Below are 16,481 nucleotides of genomic sequence, written 5' to 3' on the forward strand. Positions count from 1 at the left end.
CTTATCCATTTCCTCTACCCTGGGATAAATATGTAAATCCCATCCTAACCAAATAAATTGAAAAATGACCCGTATTAGATGGATATGATTGAAAAGTCATTGTGGTATAAATCTGGTTTGACTGACATTTTAGGAGCATTCTCCATAGATGTGCTAACCTAATAATATTACCTTAGATATGTTTAGGTTATTTTAAACATGATAATCATCCATACATATCCCACCTCTAGTTGCAATGGTAGATCCCAATGATAAAGTGTAACCATTGGCTCTATACCAGCAGCCAACAATGCATTAGTAAAATTTTTATAATACTGAAGACCTTCCCAGTTTATGTCAGCATCCGATTCATACTTTCCAGTTGGAAGTATCCTAGGCCAAGACAAACTGAACCTGTAATATAGAAGAAATATTATAAAAGATATTTTTAACAACACTATATAATGACGTTTCTAAATCCCTGCAATCGTTTGATCGTTTGTCACGCGATGAAGGATTTTAAGTCAACTTTATCAACAACATGCTAAAAAAATTGTTTTCATTACAAGCTTGTCGCTGTCAAGCTTTAAAAACGAACAGATCTAGTCAAATGTTTTGAGCGAGGAACAATTCTACAATCTATATTTCATTTTGCCCTCAACCTCTTCATCATCATAAAGATGTTGTCTACCCTGTAGTGCTATAAATTTTGTTCCCAACAGTAGCAGTAAAGTCAGGCCATCCATTTTATTCTTAATTTTGATTAATACTTAGCAAGTCAGTAATTGTTACTACTCATTCGTTTTTGTCTGTGAATTTATCATCGGTCGGTCGATCGCATTGTCGAAAATAAGTTGACTATCACAGACACAGAAATATATAAAATTTGTATAAAACAGATAGAGCAGAAAGATGTAGTCAATTTTATACAAGAAAATTCACACAAATTAATGTTCGTTCAACATTACAGAATAAATGATATGTACATTGTACAGAAGTAAATGGTAAATGGCATACAAACATGCCTGTAATGAGTGACTCCAATATCTTTCAAGATTGCAACATCCTCATCAATTTTATTATAACTGTCGCATGCAACATCTCCAGTGTCTCCACTGGCTACAAGACCTGGTGTATGTGAAGTTCTATCCCAAATACTGAGACCTTTACCATCTTGTCGCCAAGCACCTTCAATCTATCCATCAAAAACATGTAAAACATGAAGTATTTGCAAGAAAATTCAACATGTGTTAAATTGTAAATCAAGAAAAGACAGTGGCAATGCAAATTAAATGTAATGTTACTTATTTATTTTACTGTCTCATAATTTGGTAAAAAATTTCTTTATTGAGAATTTTAGAAGCATTTGGAATAAAAATATTGTTATTTGAAGATTGACATTGAAAATATAATTTATCATGTGCTACAGATATTTCTCACCTGATAAGATGAGGTTGCTGTCGCCCATATAAAATTGTCTGGAAATTTGCCTACAATAGGAGTATCTCTATCCAATGCAGGGAAGCCATTATTTTGTATTATTTCCCTGCAAAAGTGATTGAACATACAGTGACACCGCAGTAATCGAACGACTCAATACAATTCGGTGGTCGATGAAAAAACTCTAGTCAAATAAACTGCATTACTTGAGCGAAAATTCAACAAGATAGAGATGCTCAAATATACAAACAAGAAGGCCACAACTAATGACAAAATAAGTTTCAGTAGTCGAACACTAACTTTGAACAAACTATGTCCGACTACTAAGGTATCACTGTATATCAAATGATTCTGGAAAGAGCGTGTAGAAATTCATATTTATCTCAGAAATTCAATAAACATATGTCAATGCATTATAAAATTTCACTGCTAATTACAACATAGCATAAAATTCAATGTTATGAATGAGTGTGAAAAGGTTCCGCTACTTACTAACTTGACTGATTTATATTTTAATCAAGTAACAATGAAATAAATATACTTGTAAAAAGTCGCAGATCGTTTTGGAGTTCTAGGTCTGGAAGGATCGTTGAAATCAACATTGAATAAACCAAATTTTGGACCATATCCACTTGCCCATTCGAAGTTATCCATCAAAGACCAGGCTGTATAACCCCGCAAGTCCACACCGTCTATTAGTGCAGCTGTAAATAAGAAGGTATATATTTGACATCAATAGCATTTTAATTTTTAATAAAAATGAAATTGAAATGCATAACCCTACATATCCTAGTCCCTCAAGTGGATGCTCATACAGGGCCTTGTTCAAAGTGATATAGTGAATAAGCGTCGTATTCATCATGTCTATAATCATTGGAGTTTTTACTCCAGCAGGCAGGTAAATGATTTTAGCAAATTCTCAAGCTGAAATAATATTATTTAAAACAAATATTTATCATAATTATTTACTAAGGCTACTTCAATCAAACTTAGCAATGAATCAATTTTTAGACTTACATCAAATACCAAACGCATTGGACAATTCAACAAAAAAAAAATAATTGATTACCTTTTAATGCTTCATTAATGTAAGCTTTGTAAAACATAATTCTAATTTGATCATCAGTTGTTGCCACGTCCATTCCAACACCATTCTCAGTGATATATATAGGAGGATGATTATATTCACGATCAATCCAGTTTAACAATCTTCTCATTCCCCATGGAACAATTTGCAGCCAATCAGGAACAGCTTGTATGGCACCCGGTACTGGTTCCTTTCAAGCAAAAACACGGAGTTGCATTTTAAACTGACTATCTTAGTAAAGCTGGATTCCTTCTGGAGTTAAAATTTTTTAAAAGAATAAATTGCGTGCTAATTTTAATAGCATTTTAAGGTACTCTCGTAGTATGTGTACCAGGTTATGGATAGACCATAATTTAATTCCGTTTTTCCTTATTTCAGTTTCATTACGAGTCCGGGGACTGTCCTTGTTAGCCAAGTGAGTATACCCCCTGCCCATAGGCTTCAGTCCCTTTACACAACTTGATGTAAAGAAGGCGAACAAAATTCGTTACCTCCATATTGGTACACACACATACTTCTGGAGCGCCCATTTTAAACTTTAAATTTGTGTCAAGTAATTGTCAATAGACGTGCGAATAGATATATCAAAGCTATTTTTGAAAGAAAAGAATAAAAATACATGGAAACATTGCCGCTTGATTTGCTAAATAGTAAAGATAAACAAGCTATTTTCACAAATTTCTTTTTAAATGATTGGATTACAAAAATCATTTAGACATATGTATGGCATGTCAGAAGCATTATTTTTAGATGGATTACAAAGGTAATTTCAGTGTACATTGGAACCGATATAAACTTACAATTAGGGTATGGAAAAGATTAAATATTGACATTCCATAAAATAGGTGCCCATGGGCGCACTAAAGACTGAGCAACTTTTTGGAAATCCCTGGTATAACATAATGTGGAAAAATTGCATTACAATTAAAAAGGCCTATTAATATTTCTAAACTATTCAACATACTTCATGACAGTCTCTGTCATCTGAATATGAGTAAGCTTCTGATCCAGTTTTTCCTTCTATTTTAAGTGGTTTCAAGTCATAATTAATGATTCTGGTTGTATATCCATTGATTGCAAAGAAATCATAGGTCCCAACTATCATTGCTTTCTCCTCTTCAGTAAAGGCAGGAAGTCGAGATTGAGGCAAATCTTTTTTTAAATATAATCATTAATATACTTTTTGTTTGAGCTAATCATATTGTCAGTCTAAAACTTCATCTTGGAGTCGAGGAGGTGAAAATTTTTAAATGGGGTCCGAAACCCGGTCGAAAAAAAAATTTTGGCTTCAAATTTATACTTTTATACAAGACTGTTTGGTACACTTAGTGCTGTTTGGATTTGTAGAACATTTTACTCCAATACACAACTAGGGGTTTTCAAATTTACCTCTCAGGAATTAAGAATATCTACTCCAGCTTGAAGCATAGAAATTTGTAAAAATGTTTTGCTGATTGTGTTAACCTGAACCACCTGAAATTTATCTTACAGCGTGATCACACTCTTTCAGCATGATCTTGTCTAAAGCAAACTCGTATAAAAACATCGGCACTGCCCAGTTCATTTCCTGCACAACATACCAATTGGTGTAAATGATTCGCAGTACTAGAACTCAAGACATGAACAAAAATTACTACTAAATTTAAACCAAGGGAAATACAAATTCCCTCACGACATTGTACAAAAAATACAAAATTATTGTTTTTGTTTCATCCAAATGTCTAACAATTAAAAAGCATACTTGCTAGTTCACTCTTGTTTCCAACTTGCCACTTCAATGAATCAGGATAGTCTCCATTTTTGAATATGGGATGCGCAAACCAACCAAGAATAGACTGTAAAAAGTATAAACATTCCAGTATACCTGAATATCCAACCTTTTTATTGCAATTGTTTGTTATTGATAAATTAGGATCTTTATATTATTTTGGAAAGAAGAGAAAATCAATAATATGTCATAGGTATGGCAACTAATGCCTCTTGTGTATCTTACACATATTAATTTAGCGTATCGCTGATTATATTTAAATTTGCAGATGGCAATATTTGCAGACAGTTCTACAATTTTTATGCTGTTTCCTATTTTATGTTTGTATCAGGTGTATTTCCAGTTTGATGAAAAAATAAACAACTGACTGACTGATTTGTAGCCTGTACAAACCTGTACAAATCGATCGGCTGCTGCAACATCATCTGGGTTGGATGGATCCTTAGGTTCAGCCCATTCTGTACTCATAGTCATTCCTAACTTTCCGTTCTGTGATGTTCTGTACTTCTCATCATATGTGTGAAATGCACGAGCATGGGCTTTGATGAGATTATGTGCTGTTTTGTATGGCATCTCACCAGGTGCAGTGCTATCTCCAGGAGCAAATACACCTATTCCATATCTGGCAGTGAATGAAATTATTGCAAAATGTAAGCAAGATACGTTTTCAAAATAGTAAGAAAATGTTCTTCATAGAAAATAAAAAATGTTTTTCGTTCTTTGAATACCCGGCTATAGAAGATTTTACAATAATGACATTAAACCTACAAAACATGAGGATGTTTTTCTGTTTTGCCAGACTCAAGTCAGTTTAGTCACAGTCACCACTGAATTTAAACTCGCGAGTAATCAGTGGTGCGATGGTGAGTTTCTATTGCTTCTAAAATACATTGCAGAACACAATACAATATGCGTCCATGTTATATTTAAAAACAATTAACAATTAAACAGTTAACAATTAAAAACTCCAATTTTAGATGACAATGAATGCGATTAGACAGATAGCACTTTTTAAATATTGCTTCAAAAAATGTAGATTATATTTAATTCAAATACTTCTTCAGGAATAAATTAAAACAAGCTTACCCGAGCCAACAGATGACATATGGTTCATTAAATGTTATCCAGAATTTAACTCTATCTCCAAATGTTTTGAAACAAAAATCAGCATAATCATTGAAGTATTCTATTATAGTTTCGTTTCTCAGTCCACCAATGTCTTCTAATGCCTGTGCATGTCGAGAATCATATTGGTTTTTTTTTCAAAAATAATTAATCTTTTTCAACAAGCTTAATAATGAATGTCACAGATTGGAAAAAATGTAAAATCAATTTTTCATCTCTCTCGAGTTTTGACCTGGCATTTCCCGTTCTAACAACATCTTGTATCTGTGATAATCATTTTACCCAGACTGTAATAAAATGGTAGGATAAGACAAATAATTCGAATTTTATTTTTTAAGCATAGAGGCTCAACTTTATCAATGTCTTGTTGGTAATAGAAATAGTATGCTTTAATTTGAATGAATATATAAAATATAATAAACCTCACATGAAATTCACTGTAACAAATCCATCACTAGTTTATTTTATGAACATGAATTCCGCCATGATCAGTGAATTTTCAGTATTCAAAATACATTCTACACATTAGAGATTTTTTAGTGATAAATGTAAAATATTTAATAAGAATACAAAATAAAATTATTGAATAAAATTTGCTAATGAAAAACAAAACACGAAAATTTTGAGTATAATCCAAGCTGTGTCGAGATATGTCCAAATGTTTTAATAGTTGATCTACTTGTGTATGTTCCTATTATTTTCTTTATCCAAACAAAATAAAAATTTTGTATTTTGTTGAATTTTTATTTCATTTTTTTTTTTGAAATATATAGTTTTGACCTGAGGAAGATCCCAATGGTAGAGTGTCACAACCGGTTCAACTCCAGCTTCAAGCAGACCATCAATAAGTTTATTATAATAATCGACACCAGGTTGGTTCACACCAGCATTTCCCACTCCACCATCAGGGAAAATACGAGACCATGATAATGAGAATCTATACTGATTTACTCCCAATAATTTGACCATGTTAATGTCTTCTTCAACCTGTTGTAAAGTTTAATTTAAATAAACCACAAAAAAATTAATTTATAAAAGTTGAATTGTGCTGCCTTCGGTGTCTATCATATTCAGTGTATATTTAAGGTCTTCTAGAATGGCTTCAAAATAATTTTTAAATTTTATCATATTTCACAATGAAATTTTTAAAAAATCACTATTTGGGAACAATTAACAAGTCGAGAGAATCACATAAGGTATGCCAATATCCAAACCAGCAAATTAAAGTAAACTGTCTTTGAATTTTAGGAAATCATAAATATATTAAATAAAAAAAAATTTATTCTCAATCCTGTTTTTCGCAAACCTCACCAAAAAAGTAAATATTAGAATCATATCTTATTCCATTATATAGGATGTATTAGTTTCATATAAATACTACTTTGAAGAAATAACTAAAAACATACTTTATGGTAACTATCACAGGCAATATCTCCAGTTTCATTATTTGCAGTGTTATTGATTTCGTGTGAAAAAGTATCCCAGATGTTTGTTCCTTTGCCATCTGAATTCCATCCTCCTTCAATCTAAAGTAAAATGAATTCCAGGCAATAGTGAATATTTCAAATGACAAAAGTTTTTGAAGTAGAAATTCCGTAAGTTTCCATAAAAAGAAACATAATAAATAAAAAACATATGTAATACCGGTAAACTTAATATATTGAGGTCTGAGTTACCAGAGTATTTGTGTACAAGCAAGCAAGTTTTGTTATCTACTTGTGGTTTAAAAATTGTATGCGTTTAGAGTTATACCAAGAATATCTTAACAAGTTGAGCAAAACAATCATTTTTTCCATCCACTTTTGGGTCAGAGTATGAAAGGACAAGACATACCGGTAATATAAATTATCGGTATAATAAATACAGAAGTTACAAAATATAGATGTAATTGAATTTTTCTCAGGACCTTTTTCAATTTGACAAAGCTTGTTTGTGTTTTATTCATAAGTCGATTTTGCATGTAAAATTCTGAGAAATGCCACAATCATTGTCTTCACATTTTCCAAAGATAAATTTCACCATTGATTATCATCTTACCTGATAAGCTGATGTAGATGTGCTCCATTTGAAACCTTCTGGAAAAACACCATAATGAAATTCATCTCTTTCCCTACGTGATTGTCCACTGAAGTCCTGGTGTATACAAGTGAATTTTAAACTAATTTTTTGTATGACAAAAACATTATCTATTAGATTTAACTTGCTTGAGACAACATTTCATTCTTTAAATAGATTATATTTGACTGAACACATTTTTACATGAATATTCGTAACTAAAAAAAATGTGTTGATAGGTACTTTAGTGTCTCATTAATCATGTATTCAGAGGTAGTCATCTAACCAATAACTCCGCCCGTTTTTAATATACAAATGGAATTACACTGTTACATTTTGGTATCATGATGTTATTTTCGTAGTGTGACAATAGCCGACCCCTTGTATGCTAGTTAGTGTGAGTTATGCAACTTAAGTACAAATTTCAAAGAAGATTCAGCATATTCTATCACCTTCCACACTGACACACTTGCTTCAGAGGGGACAGTTGAAGCAGTGATTGGATCTTTTATGGCTCTACTTTTTCTTGATGTTGTTGAATCCGTAGGTTCCTGCCATATAACTTCTGTTGGTTGCAAACCATAATCTCCAGTAGAAGTCTCGATAGGAAATCCATTGTTATCTATTATCGTTCTGTAGCTCGTAATATATGACTTTGCTGTTTTTGTAAAATCAGCTGAGTCAAAGTCTATATGAAACAATCCAAATCTGAAGAAAAGTAAATTATTGTTACCTATTAAAAAAGTTCTATTCAAACAAAGTTTTCTGAATTTTCAGTAAATGTTAAATGAATACTCAAAAAGTGTAGCATTAGACCACTGATACCCAAAGACATGAAAATATCGTATTTTACACACCATAAGGCGCACTTCAAATCCTTTTTTTACTCAAAATTCGTTTGTGCCCCTCGAAAACCATTGCACTCATTGTATGAATCATATAGCAGTACTTCATGCCTCATTGTCTACCCTCAAAACCATTACCGGTAATATTGTTTTATAGACAAACCGCTTTACGGTTTCTTTGAAGAAAATACAATTATCATGGCAATTATTGATTTTTCGTTTAATAAGCTTTTTACGATAACCCATTATTTATATGATTATTCCTATGGAAGAGATTTTAGTAAATAGTGGTTAACAGAAGCACTAAAATAATTCAAGTCAGCACTACCAAGGAAACGAATAATTCTAGATTTTTTTAGTAAAAACTTAAAGGTTAAAACCTTTAAAGGTTAAAACAAAAAGCCTGCATCAATGTCCATAAAATAAAACAACTCATGTCACATTTTGTCAATATTAGTTTAATTTGGCAAAAAGATTGAGTATATTAATTTAGGTATATTTTGTAATAAGACAATAGTTCAATTTACTATAAATATATTAAAAATGCAAAAATCAATGTTAATACAATGTCTGTTAAAGAAGAGATTTATCAAAGATGAAATATTTGAATTATGCACGATCCAGCTCTAAAATAAATTTTAAAATGAGGCAAGATCAATGCCCAATTCCAAATACACAACTAATCTGGAACTTAGTAGAACATTAGTATTCTTTCCACAATATTTCACCTTGCAGTATATTTCAGATCCCATTCATAACCATCAAACAAAGATCGAGTGAAATATCCTTTGACACTGACACCATCTTGTACATAAGCTAAAGGAAAATTTAGAAATATTAGCGTGATGATTATAGTGAAGAGTAATATAAATGAAACCAGATTACAATTTTTCATGTGGTGCGCCATGCAATCTCTGCAAAGAGTTACCGTATTTCTCCGCGTATAATACGCACTTTGATGGTCAAATTTAGTCTCACAAATATGGGGGTGCGCATTATACATTGGTCTAGAAAATATCAAAAAATATTAATTCTCATTTTATGCTTTAACTGGCTAATAATTGTCACATTTATTAATCTTAAGTTCTTAATTTTATGTGGCAAAGTCTGTTAGAATCAGATCATGCTTGATTTGGTAGAAGCATACCCAGTTCAACAACAATTTAGTGTTCATGAAGGCGCAGAAAAAATGGTGAAATAAAAGTGATGAAAACACGCTGTGCATCCGTTAACTGCTGTCATGTCTGTTGTGTTTTACTCCTTTCGGCGAGTCGTCAAAACTTTACCATAATAAATCACCATATGAGTGACCTACATCTTCTCTCTAAAGTGCGGTGGGTGGCGTCTGAAAACACGTTCCGATATCGGGCCTTGTCAGCTTTTAAAGGAGAGGGACAAATAACTTTACAAGATACTTTAATGTCAAATAACATCACATCATGATTGGCAGGTGTTTCACAGGCAAATACATAAAACATACTACCAGATATAAATAGTTAACAAAAGTAAAGCATACAGAATGCCTGAAACGTCCGGAAAAACACCTAAAAGGCAAGAGAGGATGGAATTTTGATATGCGTATTATGCATGGAGTTTAAAAAATTCTTGTTAAAAATATACTAAAACCTGGGAGCATATTATACACGGAAAAATACGATAATTAAAATGGATCTACCGATTTGGAAAGAACAAAAATTATTTTGATATATCTCAGTCAACTTTTCCCTTGTTGATTAAATTAAATGGTGTTATTAAATTAAATTAAACGATGGCCTGGCAGTCCAATGATTGGACTGTAACTTGTGATCAGTATAGTATGGTATAGCATGTTTGAATAGGATTTATGTATTTACCCCGAAGAGAGGAATGCCGATAAGATAGTTTAATCATATGGTGAAACATGGCCTCGGGTTTCAGATGCACATATTTGATGGGGGAAGAAGCCATAACTGACTAGCAGTTACGTGAACCATCCTACGGCAGCAAGAGCTGCAGCAATTCTCTTGCACATACCGTAAATATCTCTAACAGGATTCAAAACCCACGCACAGTAATCAGAGGTGTGGTGTCGAGCGTATTTCTAATGCTTAGCTCGCTTGAAGACAGGACATGTAATGGAAAATGTACTATTACTCGTGCATTCTATTATCATATTATTATGAGTTATTATTATGCAATATTATGTATGGACTGTATATGAAATTGTGCAAAATGGCTCTAGTAACAAAGAAGATGGGTGACCTAACCGCTATTGTGTAGATACACCAATCAAACACAACAAGCATAACATACCTTTCAAAGCCTCATTAATGTAGTTTGATCTGTAATCTTGCAGCTCAGTTCCTGTTACATCAGAATTTGCTTCATCTGGAAGTCCATTACTTGTTACAATAATATCCATGTTGTTATATCGATTTTTCAACCAAGACAAAGCCTTTCTCATTCCATTAGGACTCACTCTTATTTCGGGAGATGCTGTATTTATGGCAGTGGCAGACTGTCTTTGTGCAGATTGTGAATCAATCTGGATAGAATAAGATTTTATATTTATGCCCAACCTTACAAGAAGCCCATAGCTGAGAGCAACATTACATATTTAAATTGAAATTTTGGTATGTACCGTTAATTGAAATCTTACAAAAATAAATTCCGATATGTATCTGGTGAATAATATTTTATTGCTGTCAGAAGATAAGAAAGAATTTTTTTACTTTTCATTGTAATATCATGTTATTTATCAGAAAAATTTAAAGCAAATATAAAAATACATACAAGCCATGTAGTATGATGTTCCATTGCAATGAAGTCAATAGCCAAGTTATCCCTTTCTGATGCTGTAAACACAGGCAAGTCACTTCCATGTTTATCTTTAAGATATTGCGGATAATCTCTATTTATTAACGGATCTAGGAACCAAGCAGCACTTTCCAACATCGCGTTTTCACTTGCATCAATATCTTGCTGAATATTGGGATTGCTTGGACCCTTCCAGTCCACAAGCACAGACATACTCATCGGGGTACCGGAAAAAGGCCTGAAATGTAATATTTCTTTGTTTCATTTGCAAGTTGTGTGTACAAGACAATAGAAGAGAGCCGGCAAAGTCTTGTGGTTATGCTATAAAAAGTAACAAATAATTAAGTGTCTTGTACAAAGCTGTGATGTAAGTACCGGTAATCAATTTAAAAAATAGCCTAATATTGGCATATGTTGGAGGTATTAGCCAAAAAATGCAAGTCTACAAATTTTGTGTGCCGCTGTCAGGTTGATCATTTTAACTTGTCCATTTTTATATCTTAAATGACAACTGAAAATATAAACTAATTCTCGTCTAAATGAAATACTGCAAATAAATATGTGTGCTGGTGTAGAAGCAAATAACACAAAAATGTATTTTACACATTGGGTCATTCAGTTAGTCACTCAGAAGTTTGTCAAAAATTATAGGGGGAGGAAAGTTTAGAAAACCAAGGCTGATTATCAAGTTTAAGTAGCAATCGTGCAACAGTATATCATTATATTAGATAATTTGTGATATACGCTTCATGATACATGACAAAAGTTAAAAAACTGTATCAAATATATAATTTTTTTTTTCTATAACAAAATTCTATGCTAATTCACTAGCATATACTTTTACACATATTTGTTCAACCAATTAACTAATACTCGGTTAACTCTGACTGCATATAAGTGTATTTTGAACATCTCAGAAGCCTTTCTGATTTGTATGATTGATTGAAGCGCGGCGGTGTGGCTCAACGGGTTGAGCGTTAGGAATACGCTCGCCACCACACCTCTAATTACTCTGCGTGAGTTCGCAGGTTCAAATCCCATGCAGGGATGGTTATGTGCAAGAGGATTGCTGGACTCCTCGCCGTCATTGGGTGGTTCACGTAACCGCTGGTCGGTTACGGCTTCCTCCACCACCAAGTCCATGCTTCCGAAAACAAACAATATAACTAATCCCATACCCGACTTGGAATGGTAACCGGACGAGAGGCCGTGGTTCGCCATATGGATAAGCCATCTTATTGGCTTTCCTCTCTTCCAGGATAAATATGTAAATCCTATCCTATCCTAACTATAACATCTTCCTCAATATTTTTAATTTGTTATGCTGTTTTAAAATTGTACTCACGAAGCTTTGAGTATTTTGTGAGCCTCAGCATGAGCTCTTAACATGTTATGAGCAGCTTGTAAACCAAGTCGTTCATCACCCAATCCAGGAGGCCAGATGTCACCATTGTAACCCTTGATAATCTGGAACAAAAATATTTTATTTGTATACCTACTCATACACTCCGGTTATCGAAAAATTTACCAAAAAAAAAAGGAAATCGACAATTGAAACTATTTGACTAAATATAAAAGCTTTGGGATGTACAAAATGACAGTTTAAATAGAAGAAGATGAACAGTCTTAAATATTAAATCTTGCAAGCAATGTATTTTAAAAACATGTAGGTGACACTTACCTCTTCATAAGGATTAGCAAAGGTAATCCAATGTGACACATAATCTCCAAGACCAGTAATACATTTTGAAGTATAATCAGCAAATTCTGCAATCATGCGCTCATCAGACCATCCATTGTACGTAGATGATAAATTTTGTAACATGTCATGGTCATATAATATGGCGACTACTGAAGTACCATTATTGTTGAGTTCAGCAAACAAATCTTGATAATGGCCAATTGCTAATGGGTTAGATTGTATTCTGAAAATATGAAACATATGAGAAATAGCTGAAGACTATTAATTATTCTAATGGGATAGGATTTTCATATTCATACCCATAAAGAGTGAAGATGATAAGATGGCATAATCATATGACAAACCACTGCCTATCGTCCAGTTACCAGTCCATGTCGGGTATGGGCTTATTTAGCCAATTATTTGATTTAGATGCATAGACTACAAGTTGACGAAGGCTGAAGCGGTTACGTGAACCACCCTGTCCAGCAATACTCTAACAAAAAAATATCCCCAACTAGATTTGAACCTGAGAACCCCCGCAGGGTAATCAGAGGTACAGTAGAAAGCATATTCATAAGGCATGTCCCACACTGTCGAGCCCATATGACTGTATTAAAATATACCGAAAAAATACATTATGTAAATTTCTCCATTCAAATAAATAGAAATTTAGAAGTGACTGGCTTGGAACGAAATATATAGTTTAAAAAGGAAATTGATGCTATAATGATGCTAAAACTATGGTTCTATACTCAGTATTCTGTGACCTTTATACCCAATATATTATTATTACTATTTCTACAATCTTGACCTTATAGGAAAACTGTAGTCACAATAGCCAAGATACGCTGTCATCACCACTATGGCAAATATAGCCATATTAGTGACACCCAAGTGGAAAAGATGTGGATTGTATTGAACCACCAATAGGATTTCCCGTAGGGGTGAGATAATAATATTAAATAAATTGTCCAGCAAATCATATGGGATATTAGTAATCGACCAAATCCTACTTCAGTACAATGTTAGCAGCTATATATACAGTAATCTCCTAGAAATTTTAAAAGTTACATATTTCAGTATACCAACCTAGGCCATGATATTGAAACTTTGTAGTGAGAAACTCCGGTTTTATAAACATATTCGGAATATTCTGTAGGACTGAGAGCATATACTCCTGATGCATTTCCATAATCTGTTACCCAGTTGTCCCACATACTTTCTTCTTTTTCATCTGCATTTGGGAAACCTTCAATCTGAGAAAAAGAAAAATAGAAAGACTTTAATGTTATTCTCTTTTACTATTAAGATTAAGACATTGAAAGCCAAGTAGTAAAAGAATGAATCTTCAGTGTTGGCATGCTTATGACATAAGATATACACTTGCACTGGTTGTTATCATAGATATACTTGAGGATTTTATTAATGTACTAGATATTAGACTTTTGTGCACATAGTTTTGTTTACTCAGTATACATACATACATATAAATAATTTCATGAAAAAATATGGCAACTAAAGATTTTCGCAGAGCAATTTTTTGTGGTAAAAAAGGTATAGAACATAAACTATTGGTTTCATTCTATGAGAATGGAGAGCTGATTTGAAGGTTTAATCTTATGAAAATCACTTCCTCTCAAAGGACAAGATAATCTGTTCAATGTTCCAGATACAAAGACAAGGATGGCCAGGGTAGTTGCACAAAAACACTTATTGACTGCATGAACTCTATTCTACTCTCTTTATCAAGCATCAAAAATTTCAAATATGAAGAGAGTATCAATAAAAAATTTTGACTATATGAACTATTCCACTCTACTTCTCAAACACGAGAAAATTCAAATACAAGAAGAGTATCAACAATAAAATACCGTCCATGTTTACAACACTGAGTACACAATAAATTTCACTTTATCAATAAACTGATAATCGGTATTGTTCATAGGCAAATGATAACGAAGGTTTGTAGCAATTACTCACTGAGAAGGCAGAGTCAGAAACACCCCATGCAAAATCTTCTGGGAATGTTCCGTACTGCCAGGAATCTGTGAAAGGAAGACGGAAACCATTTTGCCGAATAATTTCACTGTAGGACTTAGAAGATGTTTTTGCAGTTCTTGGTCTGAAGAAAAAACATAGCATCGACAAATGGCATATGTAAAGTTCATAGACCACAATCATCACCAATCATGGATATAGTGACGTTGAAAATATTACCATATTCGAAAGTTAAAACTAAAGATTCTAATGAAACTAAATAATAATTAGCAGATAGCGGCTCTTAAGAAAGCTCCATACTACTAGTTTTTAGCAGAGTTCGAGAGTTAAAACTAGTCAATAGAGGGGAATTTTTAATGTATTGATAATTGAAATGACAATTTTTTTTGCAAAATTTGTCATTCATTAGTGAAATCATAATTGTTGTCAAACTCCACAGGGCAAACTGCGGCAGATATAACTTTGATAGAGAATATATTGTAGAATAGATTTAATTCAAACTATTTGAACAAACTAGACTTTAATTTGTGCCGAAAGACTATTTTATTGTCGGACAAAAATCTAGAAAATATTTTCATTGGATATGAACACTCCTACATCTAAAGTCATATTTTGATTCCATATTATTATGATATTATTACTTGTAAATGTTGCTGAAACGAATGTGATAAAGTCCTGATCGTTGTGTGAAACCTTTTTCCCATTCAAATGAATCCATCAAAGGGGTGAAAAATCCAACAACATTAACCAAGTCTTCATATTTGGCTATACAAAATATTTCAATAAATTATTTATATAAAAATAAACGAATCTTGCAATACAACCAATGCCAACCAACCAATATTCATCATTCAAAGGCATGATGTACTTGTCAATAATCATATCAACAAATTAAACCATTTAAAATAAATTTAAAGCATCTGGTATAAGCTTCTTCAAATGTTGAAAGCTCGAATTTGTGGAGATATACGCTGAAAGTTCTTGATTTCACTGCCCTCAAAACATATTCAAAAAGCAATTAAAATATTAATCCTGTTAGCTAGCAATAAACAAACCTAGTAAGATCTGGTAACTGATAATTGGCTAAGATATTGGGGTTTGCAATATATTCAAAACATCAAATACATATAGTAATATTGAATTTATGGTGCATCATTTTCTGGTTTAAAATTAATAAATTAAACTTTTAAAGAACTGTACCTTTGAGAACTTCACTAATATGAGTTTGATAATATTCAGCCCTTTCATAATCATCAATTTCTTGAATGCTATCCGATGTTTGGAATCCTGAATCATCTATAAATACTGGCAAATTTTGAGAGTATTTGGTTGATACAAGATATAATATTCTCCTTATAGACCAGGAAACACGATATTCAGAAGCTGCACTTGGGAAATCATTCATCCAACTTGGATCTTGAGTGAATCTGGCATCCTAAACATAGCAGACAAAATATTCGTTAAATAATTTGAGTATTTATGAAACCATAATGTCACTCAAGACCATAAAACAAGTGTTTCAAAAGACCTAACAATCATTGTTAATTTAATGCGACTTTTAACAGTATATTCACTTAAAATTAAGGTTTTTAAAATATGAGTAATGGCTTAAAATCCCTTAGCAACCAAGAACTTCCAAATAAATAGAAGTAATAGCCTTCTAGCAACAACAACAATATTTGTTTAACCCCTGGAACTTTTGAA

The 16,481-nt window shown here is 32.6% G+C and overlaps 1 protein-coding gene across 1 annotated transcript in view; it reads right to left on the bottom strand.

Moving 5' to 3' along the window:
* The window catches only part of LOC120331019 (uncharacterized), a 53,003-nt gene that overhangs the window by 7,792 nt on the left and 28,730 nt on the right, over nucleotides 1-16,481 (bottom strand). The window contains exons 37-58 of the mRNA XM_078113415.1: nucleotides 15,978-16,212; nucleotides 15,419-15,542; nucleotides 14,760-14,901; nucleotides 13,869-14,035; nucleotides 12,777-13,020; nucleotides 12,441-12,562; nucleotides 11,072-11,333; nucleotides 10,592-10,823; nucleotides 9,028-9,115; nucleotides 7,907-8,162; nucleotides 7,437-7,532; nucleotides 6,806-6,925; nucleotides 6,180-6,386; nucleotides 5,361-5,503; nucleotides 4,668-4,896; nucleotides 4,248-4,341; nucleotides 3,471-3,658; nucleotides 2,489-2,696; nucleotides 1,961-2,123; nucleotides 1,420-1,525; nucleotides 1,005-1,174; nucleotides 225-393 (exon numbers count right to left, since the gene is read on the bottom strand). Of these exons, the coding sequence (XP_077969541.1) occupies nucleotides 225-393; nucleotides 1,005-1,174; nucleotides 1,420-1,525; nucleotides 1,961-2,123; nucleotides 2,489-2,696; nucleotides 3,471-3,658; nucleotides 4,248-4,341; nucleotides 4,668-4,896; nucleotides 5,361-5,503; nucleotides 6,180-6,386; nucleotides 6,806-6,925; nucleotides 7,437-7,532; nucleotides 7,907-8,162; nucleotides 9,028-9,115; nucleotides 10,592-10,823; nucleotides 11,072-11,333; nucleotides 12,441-12,562; nucleotides 12,777-13,020; nucleotides 13,869-14,035; nucleotides 14,760-14,901; nucleotides 15,419-15,542; nucleotides 15,978-16,212 (3,765 nt within the window). The remainder of the gene's footprint in view (nucleotides 1-224; nucleotides 394-1,004; nucleotides 1,175-1,419; nucleotides 1,526-1,960; nucleotides 2,124-2,488; nucleotides 2,697-3,470; nucleotides 3,659-4,247; nucleotides 4,342-4,667; nucleotides 4,897-5,360; nucleotides 5,504-6,179; nucleotides 6,387-6,805; nucleotides 6,926-7,436; nucleotides 7,533-7,906; nucleotides 8,163-9,027; nucleotides 9,116-10,591; nucleotides 10,824-11,071; nucleotides 11,334-12,440; nucleotides 12,563-12,776; nucleotides 13,021-13,868; nucleotides 14,036-14,759; nucleotides 14,902-15,418; nucleotides 15,543-15,977; nucleotides 16,213-16,481) is intronic.

This window comes from Styela clava, chromosome 6 (genome assembly GCF_964204865.1).
Source record: "Styela clava chromosome 6, kaStyClav1.hap1.2, whole genome shotgun sequence".
Classification (NCBI taxonomy): domain Eukaryota; kingdom Metazoa; phylum Chordata; class Ascidiacea; order Stolidobranchia; family Styelidae; genus Styela; species Styela clava.